Source organism: Cladophialophora bantiana (assembly GCF_000835475.1).
Source record: "Cladophialophora bantiana CBS 173.52 unplaced genomic scaffold supercont1.9, whole genome shotgun sequence".
Classification (NCBI taxonomy): domain Eukaryota; kingdom Fungi; phylum Ascomycota; class Eurotiomycetes; order Chaetothyriales; family Herpotrichiellaceae; genus Cladophialophora; species Cladophialophora bantiana.
In genome coordinates, this window is record NW_015971583.1 from 545,396 (window position 1) to 571,878 (window position 26,483).

The window sequence follows — 26,483 nt, forward strand, 5'->3', positions numbered from 1 at the left end:
TACGTCCTCACCTAGGCACTGCCGGCAAAAGCTCTCATGGTCGCAATGACGCCCTCCTTGATCTGCTCAAAGGGGGCCTTCTTGGAACGCTGCATAATATTCTCCGCCGAGTCCCTCAGCTCGGCGCGGACCTTTGGCCAATCGACGCCGACCAATTGACCCTTGTGTTTCACCATTTCGCCATCGATCAAGACGGTGTCGATGTCCGAGGCATTTGCGTACAGGACTAGCGCGGCGGCAGGATCATGCACCGGCGTCAGCCTAGTCGAGTCGCATCGAGTGATGATCAAGTCCGCCCTCTTGCCAGGCGTGATGCTCCCAACGACGTCTTTTAATCCAACGGCTTTCGCACCGCCCATGGTGGCCATCTCCAGAACCTCGGCGCATCTTCTGGAGATAGTCCACGGGGGGCCGTCCTGTGCGTAATGTTCGAGGTGTCGTTGGGCTTGAAGCAACAACCGCATCTGTTGAAACATATCGGCGGGGTTATTCGAGACCACGTCGATGCCAATGCTAGCGGTGCACCCTTTGCCTTTAGCCTTGAAGGCAATCGGGTGGCCCATACCCATCTGTATTTCAGTGTCGGGGGTGCTGGAGAGGGAAACGCCACGTTTGCCAACTGCCTCAAGCTCGTCGTCGTGCAAACTGGCACAATGACTGAACAGAAGATCCGGTCCGAGGAGACTGCGTTCTTCAAAGTTCCGAACCAAATGTAAACCGCGATCGTACTTACCCATCGACACGTGACCGGTGATGATCGCTGAACCCAATGATCGACCGAACTCGACTTCCTTGATGGCATCGTCAATGCCCCCTCGTTCGATTTCCGCAGGTGCGAAACCAAAACGAACCAGGTCCGTCAGCTTGTTCGACTGGAATAACGTCTCCCTCACGCGCTTTGCATCTTCAAACCTCCATTCAGGCGTCTTGGTCTCTCGATCCTGGTCCATGCAAGAACCCGGCCAGGCAGGATTGATGTACAATCCATAGCAAAAGACCGCTCGGATCTTCGCATCCCTTAGTCCCTTAACCGCGGCATTGGCATGGTCCGGAGAGTTCATAATATGCGAGTGATCAATTAGGAAAGTAATTCCATTGTCAATACTTTCCAGAGCGCCGCAGTAGTTCCCCAGATACGCGTCTTTGTCGCTGTAGCAGGAGCCATAGATGTTGCGGATGTGGAGGAAGTAGTCACCTAGGACATGGTCAGAGCAGATTGTGCGCAGTTGGGTCTGCCAGGTGTGCCTGTGGGTGTCGACGAAGCCTGGGGAGATTATGGCGTTAGTGGCGTCGATGACGGCGTATTGCTCTGGCGAGGTAGGTGTGAGATTGGGGCCGACGTGAGTGATGATATGGTCGTCGATGAGGACGTCGCAGTTCTCGATTGTGCCCAAAGCTGGGTCGATGGAGAGGACGGTGCCGTTTTTGATGTGATATTTGCCGCCCATTGCTGGGATATTGACTTGCGATCTCGAGACAAGAGTAATTGCAATAAAAGGGTCAGAATTCCTGCCTCTGTCAACCTTCGTCGAAGCCCTCCCTTATGAACAGCCATCGGTCCTCCATTGCCGTCTCATCACCCCCGCTTCTGGGCAGAAGTTAGGCGTCCCTTTGGATATGCAAATACGCTTCTCACTGATGTCTATACGCCTCTAGAGGGGGTCGGGAAATTCTGGGATGCGTGGCACCTGATTTCCCGAGAGGAGCGCTATCCGAGTGATCGAAGGTCGTGTTGGAGGGTCCAGGTGGCATTTGTCCCTCAGGAAATCCAGGGGATAAGGTCACAGGCGTCATTGGTATGTGCAGCAGAGAATTGTGTCGAGGATAAGAATGAGCACGGAGAGGAGGTGGTTGGAGGTGCAGCGAAACGAAGAAAGAGGCGCAGGCTGGAACTTGCAAAGCCCAGTTTCGTGGCCTACCCGCTTCGGTCACTTTGCATCTTCCTCAATCGTCTTCAGCTTCGCCATCGTCATCGTCGTCTTCATCAACCCATCACTCTTACATGGCTCGCTGGCTTCGAACCCCATGTCCATTATTTAATCTTCAATACCCCAACTCTCAACCAATTCAACGAGCTGCTCTGGTGGACGGCTGAGGGTCGCCGATCCATGATCTTCGTTCGCCATGACGTTCCTGGTTCTCCAGCCTCGTGCGCCTGTTGTCTTCTTGTGGACCGAGAGGGGGAAGATCCCTCGTGCTCCCGAACTTTCACTGACAGAGACACAATAATCGATGATCGATGATTCCTTCACATTCGCTTGGATCTTGTCTGCCGTTGGGTGCCAGTCGTCATAGGACGGAAGGAGCCAAAGGAACCTCAACTTGAGCGTTCCTGACCACCGCTCCACAAGCTCCAGAGGCTGCTCGCCGCTGATCTCTGACCCTGGCTGCCCCGGCTGGACTGCCCGTGAGTCGATGTTTCTTATTTCGGACTCCTCTGGACTATCTTGCTCTTTGTCTCTTAATGGTCTATTGTTTTGGTGTTCGTGATGCCTCTTTTGTGTAAAGTATCATTCAGCACCATCGAACGCAATGTCACAAAATTTCCCTTCAGTGCGAGCTAGTCCTCTCTCATTTGCGTATGACGGGAGAAGAATAAGATCTGTCCCTACGCAGGAATCTGTCCCTTTCTCTCTCGCAGGCCCCAGAGCTAGCCATCCGTCGAGAGACCAGGGGAGCTTTGTCAGTCAGGAATATCAAGACTATTGTCCCCAACATGGACAACCATCCAACGAGCCAATTTGGGGATTGGCTGCCCCTTTGCCACGGGTCATGCGTCCAGGAATGCGATCCCGAGCCACGAGGCAAGATGGAGAATCTACAGGTGAGCCAACGGCAACAACAACCGGCCGCCATTCGCGCGAACCTGCGCATCAACAAACATCAACAGCGACGCAGCCAGCTCCTCGAATCGAGGTTAGTCCCGCCAGACACGGAGAGCAGGAACATCATCCGTCCCGAACAAGGGCCGATACTCGATCGTCTACCCGTGAACCCGATCTCCTTCGCCGAGCCACCACCGCCAACGCATCTTCATATCTGAGCGAGCCTATCGTCCCGCACAATCCCGTCCAACAACCCGGCATTCTCGGCACAAAAACGAGGCAGAGGGAACGCGAGTTGGCTGTTGAGAATATTAGTGCACATGACAAAGCCCCTACATCATCTGTGCAGGGACAGAGAAGAAGCGAGGAATCCCACGGGACTGATGCGCGCCGGTACACTTCTCCTCGCGGTTCGACAGGCCACGACTCTTTGGTCGCTGGACAGGACTTGGAACGGGGGGTGGGTAGTGAGTCCGCTGTTGAGTCAGCACGGCGACGACTACAGCAATTGGCAGATACGGCTGGGGACGAAAGTGACTTGAGACAGTATCCACCGAACATCGACTGGGAAGAGTATCATACATTAGAAGACACTTTGATACACCGGTTCTCGCAACCTGAGGAGTCACCTCAACCGGAATTCCACAATGCTTGGGGACCCATCAGGCATAAATATCGAAAGCCACTCGCAGAGTTCCTCGGTACCCTGGTCTTCATGACACTCGGTCTGTCGGGATCCATTGTTCATATGACGGCGGGTAGCGACTATGGAAGTCTTCTCACCGCGTACATGGCATGGGGCTTAGGGGTGATGATAGGAATCTACATTGCGGGTGGGGTATCCGGCGCTCATTTAAATCCCACAATCTCACTCGTCCTCGCTATCTTCCGTGGCTTTCCATGGACCGATTGCTGGAAGTATATGGCTGCTCAGTTTCTTGGCAGCATCGCGGCGTCCGCCATCGTCTACGGTCTCTACAATGACGCCATCCAGGCGTACACTGCCTCAGACATTGTTCGCATTGGCCCTGCCTTTTGGACACGGCCCCGTGGAGATTTGAACAATGCCGCTGCCTTCTTCAACGAATTCATCGCCACCGCAATTGCGGCCTGCTCCGTTCTTGCGTTAGGGGATGACGACAACGCCCCGCCGGGAGCAGGAATGCATGCATTCATCATTTCCCTGCTGGTCATGGTGCTGGGCATGGCCTTCTCCTACAACACTGGCGCCGCTCTCAACCCTGCGCGGGACTTCGGGCCTCGTCTAATAATGATGGCCGCTGGCCTCGGTCTCGATGTGTTTAAGCAGGATCATGGATGGTGGTTTTGGGGCCCTTGGATCGGGACGATGACGGGTGGGCTCGCAGGTGCAAGCGTCTATGACATTTTCATCTTTACGGGCGCTGAGTCGCCCATCAACTATGACAGTGATGTCTGGAGATTGCGACTCAAGAGCTCTTGGAAGGAGATAAGGCAGAAGTCAAGGATAGGACGCGGAAAGGATCCGGGGGGGGATGTGAATAAGGAGATCGATCTTGTTGCTTGATACAAGTGAATGCCGGAATGGATTTTTGATCGGTTTGTTGGGTCGGCGGACTCGGGCATCACTTATTGTTATGACTGCTTTCATGACTGCTCGTCCAACTGCTCATAAGGCGGGCATCTGGACAAGGCTGGACGAGGCTGAACAAGGCCTCGGATTTGCTGTGATACTTCATTAGAGGAGAGGCAACTTTCCCGAGACGCTCTCCCATCTTCGCCCTCAACCACTTTCTCGTGCAGTTCCTTGCCGCTTCTTTCCTCCAACCCATGCCTTCGGGAGATGGCAGTCACGTTGACGACGGCATTGCGGCCCCCAACGTCGCTCTTGCCGACGAGGTCGAAGCGTTGAACTCGATCTATGGCCCGGATACTGTTGTCCTCCAAGCTGCCACTGAACCCCATATCACCGGGATTCTGCGCCTGCCAGGATCGGAAATCTCCTTGCTCATCTCCTTCCCGGTTGACTACCCTGATGTGCCTCCCGAGATATTAAAGACGCAGTCAACAGGTGATAGTGGGCGAAAGGGTGAGGGTGAGGTCGCCGTGCACATCGTCCGCGACGTGCTGGCGAGCGTGTGGACTGAGGGTCAGGTGTGTTTGTTCGATCTGGCCGAGGAGGCCGGTCCCCTGCTCTATCAGAGGCAAAATGAAGGCGAACACGGTGAACTTGCGACGACTCAGGCCGTCGAGCAAGACACTACGGACACGAATAGGTCTGCTGCCTCATCCTCGCACACGCATCCATCAATTCACCATCATGACCACGCCCTCCCTGCTGACCACGGCAACGACCCTCCCACTCCCATGGATATTCCCTCTAACGCCGCCATAGCCTCCTCATCAGATGCGCCGCCTCCAAATTGGACCCTTTCCGATCCCCTCACAGTCAACAAGTCCACCTTTGTCGCGCGCGCCTGCCCCGTGCGGTCCCTGGACGAAGCGCAATCCTCCATCTCGCACCTCCTCTCCTCCAACAAAAAAGTCGCGAGTGCCACGCACAACATAAGCGCCTGGCGCATACAGTCAGCTAATTCGCAGACCGGCGCGGTGATCACGATCCAGGACTCGGACGACGACGGCGAGACTGCCGCGGGGGGTCGGCTCCTGCATTTGATGCAGCTCATGGATGTGTGGAACTGCATGGTCGTGGTGACGCGGTGGTACGGCGGGGTCAAACTTGGGCCGGACAGGTTTCGATTGATTAATCAGGTGGCGAGGGAGAGTTTGGTCAAGGGCGGGTTTTCGAGGGACCATGGAGAGGCGAAGGAGAAGGACAAGGAGACGGGCAAGACAAAAGGAGGGGGCAAAGGGAAGGGAAAGAAGTGAGAAGTCAAGACACCTAGACGAGACTTGGATGGTGGCCATGTAGATGTCGACGTTGAAATGCCCAGGGGTCGGTAGATACGGGTTGGCATGAACTGGATGGGAGGGAAAAAAAGATGGATGGCATATACAGAGCAGCTACTTCTCCTTCTCCTTCTCCTCGTACTCATATGCTACTCTGTCCGTCTTCCGACAGAGATCTCAACGAGCGACGAAAATACCTTACACAATCAAAGCGGCTTCAAGGCGGTGGCGGTGGCGGTATATAGGGAATACAGAGTACTCCGTACCTTCGGAATCGCCGATGTCCGCTGTTTTCGCACGGACACGAAGACACGCCCACGCTGTGCTTGTAATACCTTCTTCTCGTTGACGCATGAATCGACCGTCGACGACGGGAGAGACGATGTGGACTATTGCGCACGTATACATATATACATAGATATATAGCACATATGCATAGATATATGGAGAAGCAGGCGCTGTCCCCCACATCGATCATCACATCACATCACATCACATCTTCAACACCGGTTGCATCACAAGACAATACCCCTCGCCTGCGCGGCGGCAAGGCGCCTGCGCGCGCTCTCTGCCGCCCTCCGCATCCTCAAGTTCCCCTGGAGCTGATGTTCCTCTTGGCCTGGGAACCCAGCCCCAACGTCCCTCCGTCTCACAGTCTTGGTGATGAACTGGCTTGGCTGGCCAAAGTCGGGTGTCCCGCCCAGCGTGGCGAAGATGTCGCCTACGTAGTTTGTGGCAGGCACGCCCGTCGCAAAGGTGCTGGTCCACCCGGCGAGGATGCCCTCGATGACGCGGACGCCGGCCAGATAGATGTTCTGGATGGCCGGCGTGAAGCCGCCCTGGTTGATGTACAGGAGGTTCTGGATCTGGCTGACGCCCGGGGGAGGGCGGTCAAAGTCCGAGGCCGTGCGCATGACGATGACGCGCGAGAAATCCGTCAGGTTCTTGGCCGCGGCGCGCATGATGGCTTCCAGGCTCGCGTTGTCCTCCTGCGCCGTCGTGCAGTAGATGCCCGACCCGTTGGTCCAGATGGTCGTCGTGTTTTCAAACGCCTCCGACAGGTGCGTGCCCGAGTAGTACACGTCCGAGGTCGCGACGTCGCAGCCCAGGACGCTCGGCGCCTGCGCCCCCGCGGCGTAGAGGGATTCCTGGGCATATTTGGCTCGGTACTGTTGACTGGCCGCCGTGTCGTTGAGTTTGGCGCCGGAAGCGAGGCTGATGGCCACGTCTCGGAGGGCCTCGTTGACCTCGAACACTTCAGTCCCATAGATCCTAAATGGATGATTATGTATGTTAGCCTCTTGTCTGCGTGTTCCCCACGTTCCTGACACCGACTTGGGGCCACTCACGTTGTAGGATAGTCGTCTGGAGCGGTCACGCCAAATGGGATATACCCGCTTGTGAAATTCGAGGGCATATCTCTCATGTCAAACTCGTATTGCAACGCGACCTGGACCGCGTATTTGGCAAAGGTCACGGCTCCAAGGGTCGCCGCCTTCGGATTGACCCCCGCAATTCCGGCAACCATGAAGTATGTCTTGGTGAGGTCGAACTTGGGACTGTGCACAAAGGCGCTGATGGTCGAGGCCGCGTTGATTTCCGACTCCCCAGTGACAACCTGACAGACATCACCTTTGGCGGTACAGTGGACCTCGGGAAAAAGAGGGGAGAGACCGGGGACTGTGATGTTCTGGGCGAGGAGATCGAACTCTTTAATGCCGTACCAGACTTCTGCTTCTGGGGCAAACATGCTGATGATGACAACTTTCGGGGAGATGGGTGCAGCCCGCCTGACAACATTGGTGTGTCTTTCTATGGGGGATGCCGTCGATGTCGAAATCAGACTTGCTGCTGCAAGAAGCAGCTTGAAGAAGCTAAAGATATGCATGGCAGACAGATTTTGGGAGAAACTCGTCTCTACCAGAACGGACGGCCAGGCCCAAGATAGCTTTCTCTGCTCGAGCACGCGAGCAGGGGGAAAAGTTGATCGCGGAGACTCACCGCAAGAGAGGGATGGTACCTACCTTTTGTTGCCCACGCTGGGAGCTTCACGATCCCATCATTCTTCGGTAAGGGCTGCTGCTTTCGTGCGTCAAGCAGCTGGGTAATCAACGTCCTCGACGCATCGACTCCCATCGACCCCCATCGGAGGTGAGCGGCTTGAAAAGGATGACGACAAGCCGCAGAACTCGGCTGGATGGCTCGATCCCGGGGACCTTGGGTACCTTGCTTAGAAGCTTGTAGGGACACAAGCAACCGGACCAGCAATTGGCCATGGTTAAGCATGTTCCTGGAAGATCGGGATGTTATCTCTGCACGGTGTAGATGGCCTGGGTCGCATGAGGGTTGTTTATGCAGATCTAAGTTAGCTTTGTGCCCGGTTTGTGCCAGCAGGCTCTCAATCCCACGCCGTTATCTATGCAGCGGCTAGACTTGGATTAGAAGCTTGCTGCGATCTTCGGAGCTCCCATTCAGCACCGAATATGTGATAAGGAAATAATGAGACTCACAAAGCAACAGCCCAGTGGCAGACCTACCTTTTGTTGACCAACAAGGCTGAGGAAGCTTCCCTCTTGGTTAGATGACGCGGGGTCGATATTAGCATTCGGCAAAGCAGCTCGGCGGCGAAGCGAGTGGTGTTTGGCAGCTGATATCAGGGAGAGAAGCTCGCTGTTGCAATGGACAAGGTGGATAGCAGACGTGCAGAATAGGCGAGCTGCGAAATGCTGGAGATGCTGGAGAGGCCAGAGACGCTGCGATAAGCTTTTCTCCTTTTTAACCGGACAGACCGAAGTCCCCTTATCACGCCCTTGACGTCAGATGCCGCTCACATCCAGTAACTGCTGCGATAAGTGCCGAGGAGAGAGGTCTATTCAATCTATTTCTAATCCAGCAAGCAACCAGGGTCCTTTTACCTCGGAGGAAAAAAGAAACAGCTCATAGAGAGGCCGGGAAACTCATTCCCACAAGCACGGCCCTGTACTCGACATCACCGTGGGCATAACTCAACCCGCAAACGCCTCCAGGCTCAAGCATCATCTCCATCTGGGCGTCCATGTCAAGCTTCAACCATCTCTTCACAAACGCTCGTAGGATGTGGCCATGCGCGACAACCACGGCGTCACATTTTCGATCCCCCCTCTGCAGTCCTTGCCTGTGCATCGATGTCACCTGGGATATAAGCCGGTCTAGTCGCTCCGTGACTTGGGCTGGAGAGTGGCCGCCAGGGCCCTCACATCCGTCCCGCCAGATATCCCAGGGCCGATCCTTGTCCAGACCCCTAGATTGGCGGAGTTCTTCGATCTGATGCTGCAGGAGGCCTTCGTAGTCGCCGTAGCCCCATTCCGCGATGTCTTCAGTCGTATGGATCTTCTCCGTGACCGCTGTCCGTGCGCTCAAGTCTTGAATTTGCTCTAACAGTAGCTGGAGCGTCCGTTGTGCGCGTTGTCTCGGGCTGCAGGCGATGTACGCGACCTTGCTGGGGTCGATCAAGCGTCCAGGACCGAACACCACGGCGGCTGTTTGGCGGATCTTCTCTTCGCCTTCTGGAAGAAGAGGAAGGTCGGTAATGCCCGTGAATCGCCCATTACGAGACCATTCAGTTTCACCTATTCAGGGTGGCTTGCGTAAGCACAAAATGCGGGCTGTCCAAGAAAAGGAGAAGAGACGAATATTTGTCCTGAGAACAGCACGACAGTCGACCCTGCGCCACAGGGCAGAGGCCATCTCAAACAAGGTACAGAGAACCTTACCGTGGCGTATTAGGAACAGTCGAGGCGTAGCGGCGTCTTTGTCGGACATGCTGGCCCACAGCCACAAAAGAAGTATTCGGCTCAACCAGAGAAGCACCGTCGTCTCTGAGCAATCTCGCGAGCCAACTTTGAAAGTTGTCTTACACAGCCATCCACCTGTCCCGCTTCTGGCTCCCGGATACGTGTCCTCTATTAGATGCGGCGCTCGTTGTTGAGATGACAGCTCCAGCCTGAAGACGGCAAGCGCGAGAGCAACCAGTTAGAAAGTTCTACAAAGAGTGGTAAGCGTAACTGAACATCTGGAAACACGTCTATCGTTCTAGGGGGCAATCAAGGAACAGCAAAAGAATAGGAATCTAGGCGTTGAGGAAGATGGGAAAAGGGGGCCTGCAGCCTCAACAAAATTCCAACCTTTTAACCGTACAGTAAGTAAGTGCCTTAGTCAGCTCCTTTACACAGCTTGACGCTTTCCTACACTGGGACCTGGGACCTTGGTGCCTATCACCCTGCCGCAGATCTCTCCACAAAATATTCTGTCCTAGTCCCTTTGCGCGGTCCTTTCTACCACGTGGGGAATCCAGAACACCCGGCAATGATGGCGAGGGTTGATGCCAAAGGAGACATCAAAAGAGAGAAGCCGCTGACAGATTCCAGATTCCCGATTCCCAGCCATCCAGGGGGACTTTGTGGAGGACCCCGCTGCAACCTTTAGGCACCCATCCCGGGCTACGAGGTAGTTGGTGGCACCATAGTTGCTTGAGCAGTGACACAACTATGAGTATGTGCCCGGGGGGGGGTGAGAAAACGTTCGGGGGGCAGGGTCGCCTTGATTCCGGGCATGAGGGCCTAGAGTGTTCGAGTTGTGCTTTCTGGGCCTCGACAGTGATGGGCATCGAGTGCACGCCTGAGGGACCATGGAGGCTTGAGCACGCATTACAACGTAACTGAGCGAGGACAGCAATGACAGGTCGCCGTGCGCTTTGATGGATGTGGACACTACGAAGACAAGAAGTGTAAGACGCTCAACGCCACTGGAATACAACTTTCCTTTGGGTGGTCGAGGGCAATCAATCTTTAAAGCCACGTTCTGTTTAAGAAGTGCATAGACAAGCAATAATGCCTATTGAGGGGTGTCGGAAATATCTCATTTGTACTCCAAGTCTGCAGTCGGAAACAATAATGGTCGATACAAAGGCACGGGTCTATCGAGACGGTGTGATCCCTCGTCCCCTGCCGTTCCGGATCCAATGCAAACTGTCCTTGAATTTCCTTACCATAACCCGAAACAAATGCATTCCAATGCTATGCTTGTCCCAATCACAAAACCTATATACCACAAGGTCGTCAAGGTCATAAGAATCATTCGATCTGGGGGACATATGCCCGGTCTTTCAAGTGCTGACGCTTTTATCGATCATCCAAGTTTTCCCATTCGCCTCTTCCTCAATGACAAAGGCCTCTCTTGCATACTCGTAGATGGATCTATATGGGGGCCAAAGGGATCGGGCTTCATCCGTCAATTTGCCAGGTTTGGTTTTGCGAGACGCCTCGTTGCTGCTTCTTCCTGTAATCGTATCATTGCTGCCCTTGCGCCTTATATCGTACTCAAAATCAGGACCGGGAAAGTAAGGGGCATTGCACTCTCCAAAGAGGATTTCGATACCCGCAAGCTGCTCTCTGTATCCGTTCGGGATGGGCACTTTCACCTCAATACGTTTTTGGAAAACATATTTGCACGGTCGCTCTAGTGCTTTCTCAAATGCCTGGCAGACTTGTATGGGTGAGAGCATCTCGAATGCAAGCGCGATCCTAGTAAATCAGATTGTCAGCCCAAATTGTTGTCTTGTTTCTCATGATCGACCTCGCCAAAAGTGGTGATGATCGACCAGTCCATGTAACATCGGAAAAGTTTTCCGGGCAAAACCTTCTGAGGTCTTGACTTTTTGAGGAGGCGCAGACGAGCCCGTGTTACAGAATCGAGCGAGGGTGGTAAAGAAAAGTCGTTGCAACGTACCTGTGCCCATTCCACTTGCCAGGTCCATCTTTGAAGATCTGCAAAACAGCTGGCCCGACGTCGTGCTCTGCATCTAGCCATGGTAATTTGGTATCTGGATGAAAAGGTGCTCGCCATTCAAGAGTTCCGTCGTCCTTGAAATCCATGCAGAACAAAGGGTACGGTAAGCTGGTGAAGTTGTTGTTGTAGATTCCAGCATAGACAAACGTCGCTGGGAGGCCAAGCTGCCGAATGTAGTTCTCGACTGTAAACTTGCAGGCCCAAAGGGGAAGAGCCGGCCAGCGTGGATTGTGTATTGAATGATCGGGCATGCTGCTATAAATGAAATGCTGTATGTTGCGCTTCTTGGCCGCATTGGCCAGGGCCTTGCCTATCTTGATCTCATCGCCACCCAAAGGATTGGTGTTTATGAAGGCAATCTGAGCACCTTCAAAGATTGTGTCGATGAGGACTTGGTTGTTCAACAAGGGTCCCTCGAACAGGCTGACATTTGGTAAATCGGCAAGCTCCTCAGCCACCAGACCTTCTATTGAATGGACCTGGGCCCGGACAGCATAGCCGACGGCTGTGACTGCCCGAATGACTGACGCAGCCTGACGACCTGTACCGTTGACAATGGCAATGGTCTTGTTTCTATTGGGCATGTGGCGCATATATGCCTAGAGAGGTCAGACAGTCAACGCCTGGATCTGAAAATTTGGATGGGACGATGGGCCTGTGAGTTTGGCGCAAGAATGAAGTAATATTATAACCGTTCAAAGGATCAAGGGAGCATCAAAAAAGAAATCTGCGTTGGCTGACGGTGTTGTCAGTATGGTCAAGATAGAATAGAAAAGGGAAATTAGGACCACACCGTACTTTCCAGAATGTTTTCTGGGTATCATGCGATTAGAGGACAACCAGAAAAACCCATTCCGCCATAACGGGCAAGAGAGTACTAGAACTCCGTGCGTCAATTCGGTCCCATTATTCGAGGACCCTATGGGTGCGCAAATTCTGCGACGTGTGCGAAAAAGGTCTATCACCGCCAAACCTGATGCAGCTTATCCTTTACGTAACCGGAGTGAAATGTAGCAGCGGGGTGCTGGGTCCATCGCTGAGCACGACATTAGGACGGATTCAAGTGCCCGCCCGTAAGGAAGAACAACCCGAATCCATCATTTCTCTTCGAAATAGATTCCATTTGTTGGGCGGGCGGTAACACAACGACACCGCAGGGAGGTGACGAGGAGGTGAGAGCCGACTTCCGCCATACGGCTGGTCTGTCAGGCACAGTTGGCAAATGAAATGCGGGGGGCCCTGCCAGGTTATGAAAAAGGCGGGGGAGAAAGTGGCAAACAGCTCAAGGGTCGCGTCCGGCTTTTACACTGTCCCAAGCTGGGTTCGGCTCGCCTAGTTCGATACCGGTCCAGGTCTTCGTCAGTGGCGCCTTTTACCCGATGGCCTAGGGTCAACTGGTGACCATGTCATTCAGATGAAGCAGGTAGTTGGTGGGTGTCGCAGGTATGACTGTCTGGTTCCAAGTGTCCCAATCCCGCTCTGGTGGCTCCAGCTTCGAGGACAACATAAGCCGCCGTGGGCGGGTACCAAGGTTAGACGTGTCAATCTCGACCCCAGACACCTCCGCGGCCCCATTGTGTTGGAGTTGTCGCAAGCCTGTCGAACAATGTCGTGAGTTTTGTCGATCGGACGATTGGGTTGCTAGGCGTTCTCATGGCTGGCCATCTCCTGTTTTAGCGAGTGCAAGCAGTAGCGTCCCGTATTGCCACGAGGCACGAATGCCAGCAGAAACCATTCTATCCTCCAGGTGATCTGGCATTGTTTCCCAGAGGGGAGTTCGGGCCTGGTGTACTTAGCTCCAAGTCTTAGTAGCACCCAATGGGCGGCCAACCAGGCACACCAACATGGCGGTTGGGGGAAACCATGTGCCAGAACGGCTGGAGGCTGGAAAAGTTGCGCTAGGGCCTGAGAAGGCTCTTTGACGCCCATTTGACACCCGCATCTCCAGGTCTTTTAGGGCACTTCCAGGCCCGCATGTTTCCACACCTCTGGTCGTTGGCTCGCGTGGAGTCTTGCCGTCTCCAATTCTTCGGCATGGAGATGTCCGCCCGCCTGTCTCAAAAGCATTACGTGCGGTAATAAGCCAGCGTTGGCAGCCAGAAACAGGGGTGTCCTGCCTGATCCGGTGTGGTTGCGGATGTGTACCCTGTGAAAGATCTGTTAGCCTGTATCGATATGGACAGGATCAGACGACATTGACTTGTCCAAACTTACGATGCACCCAGTGAGAGCAGATGCCGAAGGATCGCAATATTGGGCCCAGTTGCCGCCAGATGGACGGGCGTGTTTCCGGAGTAGTCGGCCCGGTTTATTAGTTGGTTGTCGTTACGAAGGATGTCTTTCACTTTCTCAATATCTCCACTGGCAATCGCGTATGCGATTGCTGTAAGCTGAGTGACAGGGGATGATAACTCGCCAGTCGGATGTTTGAAAATGGTACCCGCGTGCTCCGAAAGCTCACCACGAATGGATGTCGCCATGTCTTTGGCTACCGATTCTGGCGAGGCTCCGGGAAGGGCCAGAAGGTAAGACAGTTTGGTCAAAGCTGCTTCGCTTGTCATATCGCCGCCCGCAACAACGCCAGCTCGGCCAAGGACCATTCCAGGTGCATAAAGCGGGTTGACACTGCCAGTCAAACATTGAGTGACATTCACAATCACGATGCCACGTTGAACAGCGTCAGAGATGACCTGGGTCAATTTGTTGTCGTGTCCACTGGGGGCGTTGCCGGCACCAAATGTCTCGAGCACAAGGCCACGAAGGCCTTCGGTCCGCAGAACAGCTTCTACCATTTTCGGTTTGATGCCCGGGAAGATGCGCAAACAGGCCACATGGTGAATCTCAAGGTCTGATTGAATGCTAAAGGCTTCAAGTGAGGTCGACCTTTTGACAGAGTTCCATTCAACATGGGTACCCACTGCGGTGATTTTGGCCAATGGAGGAAAATTCGGAGATGCAAATGCATCAAACGCGCTTGCAGATACCTTTGTGGTTCGGTTGCCCCGAAATAAAGTCGAGTTGAAGCAGAGACAAACCTCGGGAATCATGAAGTGCCCAGCTATGTCCAGGGAGTCGAGGAGGTTCTCGAGAGCATCATTTTTGCGCTCCGAGAATGGTACCTGGGATCCTTCGAAAAAGTCAGCTCCAGCCACACATATTTTCCACCAAAGCCAGTTGACTATTTTCTTCTTCTGCACGTGACAGAGATTGTCGCCGACGATGCCTTAAGAGAGCTGTGTTAGACGGTCGTCCTGGAGCAGAACCCCCGTCCCACAGCAAGATTTGTTGGTAACACAACTTACCCGTGAGTATGACAGGCTTGCCCAGGTTTTGCAACATGAAACTAAGAGCTGAACAGGTGTATGCAAGACTGTCTGTGCCGTGAAGCACGACAAAGCCGTCGAACAACTTGTAGTTGCGAAATATCGTTTGCGCAATCTCGGCCCAACCCTTGCTGTCGATGGAGGACGAGTCGAGAAGTGGTTCGAATTCCAGTACGGCATATCTGTGGAAGTATTAGCAACGCCTCAATCTACATGTTTGCAGCAAGGCGCGTTTCGAAGCGTTATACGACGAAGGTCTGGATTTTGAAGATGGCGAACTTTCCTGACTCGTTTCCCGTAGACGCTCGTTGGCGTCCGCAAACTCTGGAGCTCGCCCAGTCCACCGGGCCCATCGTGAAACCTTACAGAAATGGGATCATGGGTCTCTCCATCGTTGAATTCCGGTCGGGGCGCCATGCATCTTTCCAAAAAGTTTCGAGCGGGAATAAGACCGTTGGGAGACCTTTGCATGGAGATAGTACCTCCGGTCATGATTATCAAAACCCGAGCTTCGGGAACATGACACGAGGACAAATTGCTCATCACTAGGGACACATCAGTTTTAGAGGGGAAACCAGAACTTGTACAACATACTTCTCGTTAGAGCCAATTCACCATCTCTCTCTACTGATGGTTAGACAAGGCAGCAGACCAGATGATCGCCAGACTTACCCGCTGTTGTCATAGCCGTCACATCCATCTTTCGCGGGATATAGTCTCTTTAACTGTCATTCATACAAATGCACAGCATCCCAAGTTTTCAGCGCTGCCTGAAAAAAAATTTCTTTTGGATGTCCAAAGCCCATTCGATGTGCACTAAGCACTCCGAGCCCCTGGTCGGCCTCACAGGGGGGAAACTTTAGGCAGCTCGCCTACCAGCGGCTATCAGCGAGGATCTTCGGTACTGGATACGCCAAGTGCGGACTCTGCGGGAGCCTTTGGATTGGCTCGTTGTGGAGATCTATCGACGCTTTGGTGTTCGCTGTGTGGCTGCGGTCCCGATCCCGTCTTTCCTTCTTATGTCGGTTCGTTCGTAGGACATTTCTCGAAGGAAACACACTGGCATAAATCAGCTGAATCGGTGTACGGGCTCCCACCGAGAACTCCTATTCGGCGTTGACTAAGGCAGCACCTTTGCCCAAATTAGCGCAGCCCCGCGAACCTAAATGCCGCCGTCTCAGTGAATTCACTTGCGACGATTTTCGTTTCTTCTTCCTTCCCTCTCCACCACATGCACCATTGCCGTTGCAGTGGCGGAACTTCGACCAGGGATTGCTTGTGAAGCCGACCGGGACAATCACTCCTGGGTTCCTAAGAGTGGCTGATAGCAAGAGCTTCCACCTGAGCCTTGCCAGGGGTGACGCAAGAGATGGTCTCGTTTTCTTCACACGCATACATCTTCCCACATTCCCGCTGGCCGTGGTATGTCAAGCGAGCGTCTTGGTTGACGTTGGAAGCCATTTGAAGCCGCAACTTCCAATCGGAGCTGCGTTTTCGCATCTCCAGCCAGGGTACCGTACCTCTGCGGAGATTAGCATGCGGCAACGTGCAGCAACGATGACAAAGAAATGCCATACCACACGTGCAACAACAAAGAGATCAAAGGTAGATGAGCACGACCGGCTTGACTTCTCCTGCATTACCTTTGGATTGCCGCCTATGCAGGAAGAAGGAAGGCAGCCAGCAGGAATTGAGATTTCATCTGGCGCTCAACCATGGTTCTGCCGCTGCTGCAGACCCTCAGGTTGGGTCTTCTAAGCGACGGGGATGGAGCGAATGGAGACAGGTGCAAACGAATGACCACATCTGTAAAATGAGCAGAGGAGATTGGTGAAGCATTCTTTGTTGGCCATGGCCTTATTGTGTGCATTGCAGTATCCTTGTCCTTTGTGGATTTATTGCGCATTTCCTCCTGGTGTGGGCGGTTTGCACATCCACGTCCTCTCCTTTGCGATACCAGCGACTTGTGCTCACGGTGAATTGTTGAAAGACATACCTTGAGAAAGCCGCCGCAGCTAGCTGACCGAAGCAGTCTCTCTAACTTTCCAGCCCGTATATGGTTGATTTGTCTTTACGGCCTTTCCCAGCTCTCCACGACCTTTTGCGCCTTCCGTGAAGATAATCCGTGTCTGAAGATGAGAAGGGATTGATCAAGTGGGCGACCGGGAGATACTGTGTCACTGGGAGCGGATTCACCAGCTGAAGTAAACAGGCCAGGAGGTGATTGCGGTTGGGCTGGTTGGCAGAATCGACGAGGTCGGATCAGCGGCGGTAGCCAAATAGTGACAAGGAGAGAGGCAATTAACACAACCGGGTCGAGGGCGAGAAGGTCGACGGTGAGGTGAGGTGAAGTGAAGGTCAGGTGAGAGGAACAAACAAGCAGAGTCTATGCCTCAGCCAGCATCTTACAGTGGTAAGTGGTCGCATGCGCCTTCCTCCCAACTACATGTGCTCGCTAACTTGAACTGTTGACTTGATATAATCCAGCTCAGTCTCGCCTCTTGTGTCCATTCTTTCATCTCCCAAACCCACACTTTGCCCTTTGTCTGCCGACATCTCACGCTCCTTTTTATCAACCAGTCCATCGTTATTTTTCCCTCCTTACACCATTCGTTCATTACTCGTCGAACCGCAATCCTTCCAACCGATCCCTCGCGCGTCAACCACCTCAATTAACAACTCTATCACCACCATCAATCACTCCTGCACGACCCCAAACAATAAGCACACCTCGTCGACGCAATGGCCAACGCCAGAGTCAAGCTCAAAGCTGACGCCGTTAGCCCTGCACCCCGCTTGATTCTCCTCGCCCTCCTCTTCCTCTTCTCCCCGGCTCATGCCTTCTTCCGTCACCTCTGTCATGGTGAACTTGGAAACGGCCGCGTCGACCCCATCATGGCCCCTGGTAGTCCCGCCCAACATCTTCACGTCATGTTTGGTGCTTCCAGTGAGTTAAGAATGACGCAGCACATGGAATAAAAAGTACGTTTCTAACCCGTCGCTACAGACATGGGACTTGATCCTACCCTCGACGAACTTCTGGCTTCCAACTGCACTAGCTGTTCTATCCTCCAAGATCATTCCGTCTACTGGAGTCCACGCATGTACTTCCAACATCCGAATGGCGCGCTCGAGATGGTTCCAACTGCTGGCGGACTGACTGCGTAAGAGATGATTCTGCCGGAACCCCTTTCAGGACACTAATAGCCGACAGGTATTACTTCACTGAGCCGTCTCCGATCGAGCCGTCTCCTGTGGTTGCATTTCCTCAGAACTTCCGCATGATTGCAGGCAACTCTTTGAAGCGTGCCTTTTATGGCCCGGTTCCAGATCCACCAATGTCAAACTGGCAGCCCAGCGACATGACCCAACAAGCACTCATGGAGAAGGCTCTCGGTTTCAACTGTCTGAACTACAACCTTCCAGCAGAAGGCGCACGACAGTATCACTATCTCCGCAACAAGACTTTCCTTGATGCCACATGTGCGGACGGAGTGCGCGCAGAACTCATGTTTCCGTCATGCTGGAACGGAAAAGATTTGGATAGTGCAAATCACTCAAGCCATGTGGCATACCCAAACGAGATCCAGAATGGGAAATGTCCGGAGGGATACCCCATACATTTGCCTGCCTTGTTCTATGAGACCATCTACCAAACCAATCTTTTCAGGGGCATTGACGGGGAGTTCACGTTTTCCAACGGTGATCCTACCGGTTATGGCTATCATGGAGATTTTATGTGCGCTTGGGACGAAGGAGTATTACAAAGTGCCATCGACGACCCAGCCTGCAATCTTCCAGTGGGGACTTCAGGCAACCAGAACGACTGTCCAATCTTCAAGCTCCAAAATCCAGATGACGGTACACAATGCAAGATGGAGGTGCCTGAGGTCCTTCAAAACGAGCAAATCAACTTCGTCCAACACCTACCCGGTAACGTGCAAATCCAGTCCGGACCTGGGCCTGCCACAATTGGACCTATACCGGATGCTGCAACACCGGCCGCGGCCTCCTCACCAGTCGCAAACACCACAATGCCATTTCCAGCAGGAAAAACTCCTGAATCTACGACTCTGACGCCTACGCCTGCATCTGCTGCTACCTCAATGACAACTCCATGCACCTCTAACAGTCAATTCACTACCACAACCAGCTATATGAGCAACGGTGTCATGGTCAATCTGATCCTGGTCGAGGAAGTCGTGACTGTCACCTTGGCAGACGGCGCCACTCCAACAGCAGAAAAGCACAAACCTCATACGCACAAGCATGGCCACAGAAATGGAAGGGGTCGGCTGTAAGGGTGGTTATATGTGATTATAGCCCTTCGCCCAGGCGGCTCATTATTTGGGTATCCAGACAACCCCTAAAACCTTGTCTTGGAAATTATCCTTCAAAGGGAAAATGACGAACATTTCCCCAACGCTGCCCGGCGCAGCTACGAAATTCATGATGATCAAATGAAAGTGAAAGAAAATATGCCGGTGGTGAGCTTGGTCGCTTCTACATAGGACAAATCCGAAAGAGAGTTGGGATTTGCGAGCTGGTTCTGATAGCTGATGAAGGGTCAAACATGAAATGCAATGATGAGACGAAACTTGTGTCGGCGATATGACTGCGAGGATTGTTTGAGGGACAATGGCGGGTAGGCTTCGTCCAGTACTTTGTGGACTCTAAGCCGGCTTAGGCTCGATCCTATCATCACACTCTGTACTTCAGCTGCACGAGCGAAACAGTAAAACTACCTGACAGTACCCCATGATCCTCGAGAACTGAATGTTTCAACCCGTGACTCGATCCTGGCCACATGCACAATGTACATCTACAAGTACAGGGTATGGAGGAAGTGTATTACTCGCTGTCATAGAATATCAGAAAATAGCGCAGATTGGCCCGAGCCTGCCGACCGTCACATGACCATTCTTTGTGTGGCGACGACTTTCTTTCCTCTCTCGCTCTATTCGTTTTGGAAACTTTCCTGTTACATTCAATCGCAAATAATCTCGTCGAAGTCCTTACTACTTTGTGTATCTGTCACTATCCTAATCGCACACTATAGGGACTTACACACCTGCAAAGTCCAGGCCCTTGAGGAAATAATGTTCTCAACAACAACCACGTCGACTTCGACGAGGAAGACAGCAGGGGACATTATCGCGTCGGCATCGCGGCCGAGCAAGTCGGTGCACGCGGGCTCGCAGGAGGAGCACCGTAACGACTACCGCAAGAAACTGTGGTGCGAGACGCAGTGGACGAACCTAAGCATGCAGGCCAAGAAGACGCACGAGCTGCCCACCCTGCCGTACTTTGATCCCGAGACCATGTTGTTGAGTAAGGAGGTTAATGCCCGCTTGTGGGGACAGTTGGTACGTACAAAGCAAGTGAACACACACACAGGCCTGGATGTTGTCATTTTCTCTCTATACATTCATTTCTTTCATTCAACAACCCCTTCGGGGGTGGGATGAGCGGGGAGGAGCTGGGACTTTATCGTCCGCTTTCGCCGTTCTATATGTCACAGTCGTGGAGGGAGGGAAATTGAGACATCTCCTGCTTCTTCTTTTGCCTTTCCCGCCCTGCGTTCTCCTCCGACTTTCCCGCTGATACCCACCACAGAACCGATTATGGGACTACCTGGGCCCCGAGCGGGCTCCATACGCCACGCCCATCATGGCCGAGGGCGGAGAGGTCAAATGGCATTCGTTCCTGAACGGGAGTCAAGGTGACGAGGCAGAGATCTTCGACAAAGAGCTCGACGCCTTTATGAGTCGCAGCCGAAAGCCCGGGGAGTATGATGGATAAATTCATTGAGAGATGAGGGTGTTGATTCTCAGAATACTCTGGACTAGGCATGGGTGCATCGTCTACGAGGCTTTTAAAATCCACAAGATTGCGGGAGAATCAAAAGGGGTTGTTCAAACAGACATTCAGAGACAAAAAGACTCTCTCATACTTTGTTGTTGATTTTATGGTCACGATGACGTTGACGATGATGGTATATCCATGATCTAGTCATCTAAGCTGGGCCAGGCTAGTCTCGAGGACTCAAAGCTCCGCGCAATCGAAAGATAAAGAGGTTTGCTTTTTCATCAACTTCCAGGAATGCTCGATGTACATGCCTCCCTTTCCAGAAAGCCCTGGGTGCAACATACCCTGAAAGGAGCAAATATGGGATTCGGGCGTCCAGAAACTGACAGCGGAGAAAATCTAGGCTCGTCGAAACACTAAATGCGAAGCACCAATCACCAAACCTGTCAGGCTGCGAATGACCAGATCGAGGTAACCGATATACTCCGTACCGAGGGTGCAGCTGCAAGTGCCACTACAGTTTCAGGGGGAAGGATGTGAGCCTAAATACGAAGGAGAATAGGATGCCACAGAATGCCGGACCAGTTCCATTTCCTTCCTGATGTGGGACAAAAGGTGCTTCTTCAATTATCCATTTTCAGTACAATGTCAACTTGTTCTACCCCGGAGACCTCCCATACATCTTGGTGTTGATCACATATGCATGATTTGCCATCTGTCTTGCCAACAGTGCTTCCATAGCCCTGAATACGCTACCACTTTCCGATCGGCAAAGACATCGTCAAGGGTGCAGAGAGTCCGGCGCCTCGATATACCACGAATCGTCGCTCCCAAGCGTTATCTCCAACCTGCAATTGTGCGGACCAGGGATTGTGACCTTGTTTCCCGCCACCGTGGCTGAGCGCCAGCAGGTATCGAGCGCTTGCAGGAACATCTCGGGGTTGTGGAAAGGAAAATCACCGCGGCGGTGACAGACGTATTCCTCGACCTCGTGCAAGATACTGTCCTTGCCCTTCGGAGAGCACAACAACCTGGATCCATCGGAAGCCAGAAAAGCGCCTTGCATGGAAAAGCGATCCAGCTGGGTCTCTTTGTTCAGGAACAGGATCAATTTCATCACCAATGCCAGAATTCCTCCACTCGGCGACGACGGCGTGCCACCAGCGCCGCTCAGGCGGATGTTGATGATGCTAAGTGATCGGAGCGGCTTGGAGTGCTGCGCGATGAAATCGCACAGGACGTTCAAGCGGACCGCCGTGTTTTCTAGAGTGAGGCTATTCAATCTGGGTAAGAAAGTCTCAGGGGTTACCGGGGAACGGAGCAGCAAGCTAGTCATCCTCGTCAATGCATAGCCGCGAACAACATGGGTTCTCTGATGTCCTGCAGGCAATTCATCGAACCCGAGCCATAGGTGTTCGGCCGCAGGCAGGTATCCCGCTAGTTGGGCCAAGTATTTGGCCAGGCCTTTCTTCCAATGAGAGTTTCCTGGAGTGAGAGGACACTGCGCTCGATCGAAGCTCTTGACTTCAAAATGTCAACTTAAAGCGGGTGACCCTCTCAAAAAGCTCTTTTGCATGTGGGATTTCCATGCAGTTGTAGAACTCCCACCAATAGAACGACGGCAAGTCAATGGAAACAGGCTTTAGACCGCGACACTTTTGCAACGCCGAGTTCATGAGCAGATATTGTGTTCCGCCATCCAGGGTTCTTATTCCCGTCCTTCTCAATAGGTCAGAGTCTTCGTCAAGGAGACAGTCTCCCTCCTCCGTCCGAGACGGCGGGCTGCGGTGCACGAAACACTCTAGCCGCGGAAACTTCTTCAGCGAGCTCGAGAGCAAAGCAGGGCCGTCGGTCGAGAAGCGCAACTGGGCATCCAGCTCGTCCTTGTATGCGCGTGAGAGTTTGAGAGCGTACAAAGCCGCGTCGAGAGGATGCATGCTTCGCAGCCGTCCCGCCAAATGGCCAACCCTAATGCATTCGTCAAAGGGCAGGGCTTTGAGATAGTGCCTATGGACCTCGAGGGTACGCACTTGGCTGGCAAGGTCGACCCGCTCTGCGATTTTGGACAGCCGGTCCACGCTGCTCATGCTTGGAGAAAGGCATAGTGTGCGAAAGAGAACCCGCGTGGCGGCCAGGCTTGTACACTTGTCGAGAAAGCGGCAAGACTTCAGGTCCCGTCGTCCCAGCCGCCCCATGATGTTCGCTTTGATCTCTGGAGGCAGCCTGGCCCACGGCTTCCCAGGAGGCTGTATTAATGCTGAGGGCATTCAGGGAGTCAAAAGTGTTAAATATCGTCCAGAGGAACGTCGTTTGAACGGGGATAGACATCCCAGGATAGAGAGAGAGAGAGAAAGAGAGAGAGAGAGAGAGAGAGAGACAGGTATAGAATAGAAGACAGGAAAAGCGGGAAATGCTGCTTGTCTCCCACGCGTTTGGCCGCCGCACGGCGGTGAAACTTTGCACGGCATTTTTGGAGGATCAGCCGTGTCATATTGATTCAAGAATTGAAGCAGAGGCAGTTCTGCCAGAATGGCAAACACTACATTGGCACATTTTGTGTGATATGCAAACGCTGAGCGCATATGACACGGTGCACATGCCGGCAGCCGTCCTTTTCATGCCCTTTACAAACGTCATCAGCATGCATGAGGCGGCTGTCGCGCTGAATTGACTTGACCTGTACATCTGAACGCGGAGCACCCTCTGGTGACAACAGGCACAGGAAGCGCTGGTGCAAGGGAAGGGAGTCAGGGGTGTAATTGGCAAACAGCTCATTGTTGTGGCTCAGGAGTGCACCAGCGAAAAAATCGTCCCCTACTGGGTATCCTATTTACAAGCTCAAGAATTGCTCAAACCAGCTTCCTCCAGGACTGGCCAGGTCCAGCACCTGCGGCTGCCTCCGTCTCGGTGCCCAGCGCATACCACCTCTCTTCCCAGCTCTCCAGACTGCGCCTATCCTCTTTAGCATTCCGCATCTCACCAGACGATCCGTGTCCCCCACTGCGCGCGGAAGGAGACGCCGTTGTGAAGATATCTCTTCGCCCTTTGGCTGGATTGCCTGGGGCCTTGGTTGGCGTGTGTCTCCAGGGACTTCCCACCTTCGGAGTGCGTGGCGTGCCGCCGCTCTTGGCACTCCTGTTTCCTGTCGAGAAAGGAGACGTAGGTGGGTGGCCAGCGGCATCGAAGCCGTATTTTTCTCTCGCGCGCGCAGCATCCTCTTCGAACTTCCTCAGATGTCTTGCGTAGGTATCACCTTCGGCGTACCTCGATGCAGCGGAACCGTTGTTGTTATCTCCTGTCAAGATTCCCAAACGCTTCATGGCGATAATGTTCCGATTGCTTTTCCGTGTCTTGCGCCACTGGGCAAGGAAGCCGAGGCCCGGGATCGAGTCGAGGATCTTGTGGAACGATGTTGGGTGATATTTTCGCCAAAGGAGGATGGACACCAAGAGAAGAACAAGGCAGCCAATGCTGAGCGGAACTATGATCACGGCGAGTGGATGTCCATAACCTCTTCCGTGAGGATGGTCGAATGGCGGACCTGGGGCGGTGGTATTTGAAAATGGAGACGAAGTTGTGGCAGGGACTGAAGTCAGGGCTGGCGAAAGAGCAGTCAAGGAAGACGACAACGTCGTGCTTGTTGTTCTTGACGTGGATGAAGAAGATGTCAACTGTGAAGCTGTTGACCCGGCGGGACTGATAACGCTCGTAGTTATTGATATAGAAGCGGAATGAGAGGTAGAACTTGAGCTTGCATCGCCTCCCGAAGGATCCAGTGGGCCACCGGGACATGCGGCAGGATCAGGGACACCTAAAGCAACGCACGCGGTCGATGTCCATGCAAGACTGCTGATGCTGGCTGTGGTGGTTGACGGAAGGACCAAAGAGATGGACGGAGCAGAGAGGCTTGACATCGTCCCAGTCGCGGCTGTGGTGATGATGGATGTAAATGTGAATGTGAATGGTTCAACTTGACCGGTAGACGGGGCTGGGGACGAATTTGCGGTCTAGAACAAGAACCGGTCAGTATGGAATGTTCAGAATGCAACTGCGGCAGAGCCAGATCCTCGCATTCACAGAACTGACAGACTGCGCAATGGTTATCCAGTCGATGGCACAAGACACCCGCCTGACGTTATGGCTGCCCTTGGTGTCGGGTCGTCATGGTTCCGCTTGGAATTGTCACTGTCTGGATTGTGCCTGGTCTTCTCTTCTCTCATGGTTTTTGTGTCAAAGACTGCTTCGTGGCTAAGATGGGACGCAAGTTTGACTTGGAGGGGCTTTAAAACACACATATGCAGAAGCTAGAAGGGGACTATTGTATGGGAGGAAAAAAGAAAAGCGGCTACTTACAAAAGTGCTGAAATTGACTGAAGGTGATTGCTGAACCGTGCTTGAGGGCAATAGAGAAGAAAGCGAGACCGTCAACGAGCCTTGGGTCACAAGGTCAGTCGCAGTGGGAGAGATCAGTGAACATGGCGAGTCTCCTGGAGCGCAGCTGAGCGCTGGCAGGGAAGTGACGGGGTCTGGACTCGGAGTGACTGATGAGAAGTCAGAGAGTTGCGCCGAAAGACTGACATAACTGGGAAGGGGTCCACGAGTCCATCTCGTACCATTATCATCAGGAGATGGAAACGAGCTCAGCGTTGTTCCCGTCGCAGCTGAGGCGGCCATCCCGGCACACCAGGTCCCGGTGCCACAGGGCACTCTGCCACCGATCGTGTCGATGAGCAGAGGAAGGGTGTTTGTCATCGCCATCGCTGGGTGACCATCGCCGCGGTGATGATAGAGTTTGCTCTCATGCTGGGAGGACAAGGGATGGTGGTTGTCACAGTGGTGATTGTTGTTGGATCGAAGGTGAAGTTGGTTGTTGAAGAACACAGCCCTTTTAAATCTTCATGGCAGCCATCAGGTCCAGCGAGCAACAGCCATACTGAGGTTCTTCTGATGACAGATATCAGGCGTTTTCGCCTGTGCCCTGCGCAAGGGTTTCTGGAAGATTGCCTCAGAATTCTGTCCGAGCCTTCACATGGCTTGTCTTCACCCCTTGGGCCTTGGTCCATGGCCTCTACGATTCTGCCAGTCCCCGGATGCCGGAGTTTTGATGCTGGTCTGATAGGAAGCTCACAGAAGCACCTATAGCCTCTGCTTTGTGAAACGGATGAAGCCATAGTATAGCCATTGGACGTTCCACCCGTCTTTCCCTGATCATAGTGAATACTATGTTGGGAACTCTTCCGTTTCTTGATAGTTGCGCTGTTAAGTACGTCAGTAATCAAGTAGACGACAATAACCCCAAACGCTCGCGGTGAGAATATAGGAGACACGCTGGGACATCATAAAACACGACAGTTAATCCATCCGGCACAGGTGAAGCAAACAGAAAGCATGAAAGATCCAATGGTTCAACACCGTTCGTGAATTCGATGGAGCTCTGGCTAAATCAGAAAGGGCGCTTCTGTCGACAACAAACGCCGGTTCCTTCTCGGAGCAAGTCCCATCGAGGTCCACACACAGCTCCGCTCACAAACGTCCCATCATTAGCCTGCCGAAGCCGACGACAGGTTTCCCCAAAAGCCGTTCCAACAACAAAAAAGAGATCCTTGCCCGTGTGTGTAAACGTGGATGGCTGTCTGAAGCAGAAAGTCTAGACATTGGATTGAATCTTTCGCCGATCTTGCGCCTCAACGCCTTCCGAAAATCCATGTGAGGCAAAAATCCGTGTTGCGAGACAGGAATACTTTCCATTTGCTCTTTGATTGTCTCTTGCTCAAGCATGGGCTTAAGCCTTTCCTGCCTCAGCGATCGAATA

The 26,483-nt window shown here is 53.2% G+C and overlaps 11 protein-coding genes across 11 annotated transcripts; 4 read left to right on the forward strand and 7 right to left on the reverse strand.

Annotated features, from left to right (window-relative positions):
- Nucleotides 1-11: 11 nt before the first annotated feature.
- Z519_06491 (uncharacterized protein) lies at nt 12-1,448 on the reverse strand (the record flags this gene model as incomplete). The annotated part of the gene is made up of 1 exon (XM_016764231.1): nt 12-1,448. One exon carries the CDS (start codon nt 1,446-1,448, stop codon nt 12-14), a length of 1,437 nt encoding a protein of 478 aa, XP_016619313.1.
- A 1,084-nt stretch (nt 1,449-2,532) lies between these two features.
- On the forward strand, nt 2,533-4,371 carry Z519_06492 (uncharacterized protein; the record flags this gene model as incomplete). Its single annotated transcript, XM_016764232.1, has 1 exon — nt 2,533-4,371. One exon carries the CDS (start codon nt 2,533-2,535, stop codon nt 4,369-4,371), a length of 1,839 nt encoding a protein of 612 aa, XP_016619314.1.
- Nucleotides 4,372-4,634: 263 nt separating this feature from the next.
- Nucleotides 4,635-5,693, forward strand: Z519_06493 (uncharacterized protein; the record flags this gene model as incomplete). The annotated part of the gene is made up of 1 exon (XM_016764233.1): nt 4,635-5,693. The coding sequence occupies one exon, from the start codon at nt 4,635-4,637 to the stop codon at nt 5,691-5,693; it is 1,059 nt and encodes a 352-aa protein (XP_016619315.1).
- A 536-nt stretch (nt 5,694-6,229) lies between these two features.
- Z519_06494 (uncharacterized protein) lies at nt 6,230-7,602 on the reverse strand (the record flags this gene model as incomplete). Its single annotated transcript, XM_016764234.1, has 2 exons — nt 6,230-6,986; nt 7,064-7,602. 2 exons carry the CDS (start codon nt 7,600-7,602, stop codon nt 6,230-6,232), a joined length of 1,296 nt encoding a protein of 431 aa, XP_016619316.1.
- A 1,049-nt stretch (nt 7,603-8,651) lies between these two features.
- Z519_06495 (uncharacterized protein) lies at nt 8,652-9,515 on the reverse strand (the record flags this gene model as incomplete). Its single annotated transcript, XM_016764235.1, has 2 exons — nt 8,652-9,322; nt 9,467-9,515. The coding sequence occupies 2 exons, from the start codon at nt 9,513-9,515 to the stop codon at nt 8,652-8,654; spliced, it is 720 nt and encodes a 239-aa protein (XP_016619317.1).
- Nucleotides 9,516-10,857: 1,342 nt separating this feature from the next.
- Z519_06496 (uncharacterized protein) lies at nt 10,858-12,133 on the reverse strand (the record flags this gene model as incomplete). The annotated part of the gene is made up of 2 exons (XM_016764236.1): nt 10,858-11,275; nt 11,481-12,133. 2 exons carry the CDS (start codon nt 12,131-12,133, stop codon nt 10,858-10,860), a joined length of 1,071 nt encoding a protein of 356 aa, XP_016619318.1.
- Nucleotides 12,134-13,493: 1,360 nt separating this feature from the next.
- Z519_06497 (uncharacterized protein) lies at nt 13,494-15,563 on the reverse strand (the record flags this gene model as incomplete). The annotated part of the gene is made up of 6 exons (XM_016764237.1): nt 13,494-13,686; nt 13,755-14,667; nt 14,843-15,045; nt 15,225-15,408; nt 15,458-15,487; nt 15,536-15,563. The coding sequence occupies 6 exons, from the start codon at nt 15,561-15,563 to the stop codon at nt 13,494-13,496; spliced, it is 1,551 nt and encodes a 516-aa protein (XP_016619319.1).
- Nucleotides 15,564-17,605: 2,042 nt separating this feature from the next.
- Nucleotides 17,606-19,164, forward strand: Z519_06498 (uncharacterized protein; the record flags this gene model as incomplete). Its single annotated transcript, XM_016764238.1, has 3 exons — nt 17,606-17,810; nt 17,871-18,027; nt 18,078-19,164. The coding sequence occupies 3 exons, from the start codon at nt 17,606-17,608 to the stop codon at nt 19,162-19,164; spliced, it is 1,449 nt and encodes a 482-aa protein (XP_016619320.1).
- Nucleotides 19,165-19,962: 798 nt separating this feature from the next.
- Nucleotides 19,963-20,665, forward strand: Z519_06499 (uncharacterized protein; the record flags this gene model as incomplete). Its single annotated transcript, XM_016764239.1, has 2 exons — nt 19,963-20,229; nt 20,480-20,665. 2 exons carry the CDS (start codon nt 19,963-19,965, stop codon nt 20,663-20,665), a joined length of 453 nt encoding a protein of 150 aa, XP_016619321.1.
- Nucleotides 20,666-21,452: 787 nt separating this feature from the next.
- Z519_06500 (uncharacterized protein) lies at nt 21,453-22,758 on the reverse strand (the record flags this gene model as incomplete). The annotated part of the gene is made up of 2 exons (XM_016764240.1): nt 21,453-22,172; nt 22,225-22,758. The coding sequence occupies 2 exons, from the start codon at nt 22,756-22,758 to the stop codon at nt 21,453-21,455; spliced, it is 1,254 nt and encodes a 417-aa protein (XP_016619322.1).
- Nucleotides 22,759-23,520: 762 nt separating this feature from the next.
- On the reverse strand, nt 23,521-25,429 carry Z519_06501 (uncharacterized protein; the record flags this gene model as incomplete). Its single annotated transcript, XM_016764241.1, has 3 exons — nt 23,521-24,678; nt 25,025-25,212; nt 25,285-25,429. 3 exons carry the CDS (start codon nt 25,427-25,429, stop codon nt 23,521-23,523), a joined length of 1,491 nt encoding a protein of 496 aa, XP_016619323.1.
- Nucleotides 25,430-26,483: the final 1,054 nt, after the last annotated feature.